The sequence below is a fragment of the Penaeus monodon genome, chromosome 27 (genome assembly GCF_015228065.2).
Source record: "Penaeus monodon isolate SGIC_2016 chromosome 27, NSTDA_Pmon_1, whole genome shotgun sequence".
NCBI lineage: Eukaryota > Metazoa > Arthropoda > Malacostraca > Decapoda > Penaeidae > Penaeus > Penaeus monodon.
Window position 1 is genome coordinate 31,490,175 of NC_051412.1, and position 1,703 is coordinate 31,491,877.

The window sequence follows — 1,703 nt, forward strand, 5'->3', positions numbered from 1 at the left end:
GTTGATTCTAAAAGCATATTCTTTTGAATGTAATCTCAGTAGAATTATTAGCAAAGTATAGTGTCACATGTACCCAAAATAAAGTACATATTTCCTTTACTGAAAATAGTGAAACAATCAGCTTATATAAAGAATTAGTTAATCCATTTCTGGCTGATATATATAACCCAAAATAAAGTAAAGATTTCCTATAAGGAAAATAGTGAAACAATCATCTTATATATAGAATTAGTTAAACCATTTCTGGTAGATTTTTTTTTTCTTTAAGAATTTAATTTTGGTGTTTGTATGGTTTGATTATGAAGCAAAGAAACAGACATAAATCCATATTTAATTCTAAATATTCTGGTATGTACATGATTGGGTATGACATATGTCCCGCAATGCAAATTTAGTCACATTTTTCAAGAATTGGGGAAAACCTAAAAAGCATGCAAACTGAATACCTCTATTTATATTTATAAAAATTGCATTTTTAAAATTACAACTTTTGGGCTAAAAGAATAACAGTAAAAAAAAAGGTGTGAAGAGGGAGATTGCAGGATGCAAATTTTGCAATCTTCCATTTCACAGCTTTCCCCAAATTAGAATTACTACACTGAAAGAATATGGCTTATCGTATGTTTGTATCTGGTATTTCTGTAAGGCAGTGTTTTGTTCCATCATTATAGATACCGTTCAGTTCACTTTTAGTGCAGGACCTGGAAGCTACTGGGATTGTTAGGGTTCATTCTTCACAAGATAATATAAGTGTCAGACATTTGTTCTTTAAATCTAAACTAAGTCAGGTTGGCCTCATCTTCTTATGCAAGAGCTGAGCATTTTACACATTTTCACCTGTCATGTAAAAATGTCAACTGTCAAAGCTACTGTTTTGACTGAAATATCTCTCCAACAACCTGCAGCTGTTTTGTTATTTACTCTATGTCAGCTTTTTTTTTTCTTTTTCCATACTTTAAACAGACTTTAATTCTTGCGTCTATCACATTTCTTCTTCTTCTTTATTCCTTCAAATGCAGAATATATGTATTGAAATTATCAGTGTAAAAGTTATATAAATGATTTTAATTTAGTATATTCAATATTTCTTCAAAAGTCTTCAGAATAAAACCAGTTCTAACAGTCATGAACTGGTTTGGGATGACAAAAACATAAAAAATACAGTATATATAAAAGTAGTTATGTATTAAAGTAGTCATATATGCATATATGTCATACCAGTTTGAAAGATGCTACATAAGAATTTAAGATAAAAGCTGCAAGATTGTCATTCCTGTTCAGACTTGTATCAAAGTAGACATAAGCAAGATATAATATTTTCCAAGTGTATTAGTATGACAAATATGTAATTCTGGATAGGAATTGGTCAATGATAATTTTGTAGGTGATTATGTAATCAGTATATTTATACTATTTATGATAAATGAAAAGAAATGTTCCATTGAATATATATATATATCTTCAGTAGAAAAGATTCAAGTAACTTAATCATGATTTCATTATCAGGACTCTAATGTGTGGAGATAAGAAAGGAGGCTTTTCGATCTTCTGGGCTGATGATGGCCTTGACACTGGGCCCATTCTTCTTCAGCGCGAGGTTGACGTAGACCCGAATGACACAGTTGACACGCTGTACAACAGGTTTATGTATCCCGAGGGAATCAAGGCAATGGTAAGTTAGATTATTTTTATTCCTCAAGTTT

The 1,703-nt window shown here is 30.7% G+C and overlaps 1 protein-coding gene across 1 annotated transcript in view; it reads left to right on the plus strand.

Moving 5' to 3' along the window:
- The window catches only part of LOC119590793 (cytosolic 10-formyltetrahydrofolate dehydrogenase-like), a gene marked incomplete in the record, with an annotated part of 14,790 nt that overhangs the window by 4,851 nt on the left and 8,236 nt on the right, over nt 1-1,703 (plus strand). Inside the window, 1 exon segment of the mRNA XM_037939506.1 lies at nt 1,507-1,672. Coding sequence (XP_037795434.1) covers nt 1,507-1,672 — 166 coding nt within the window.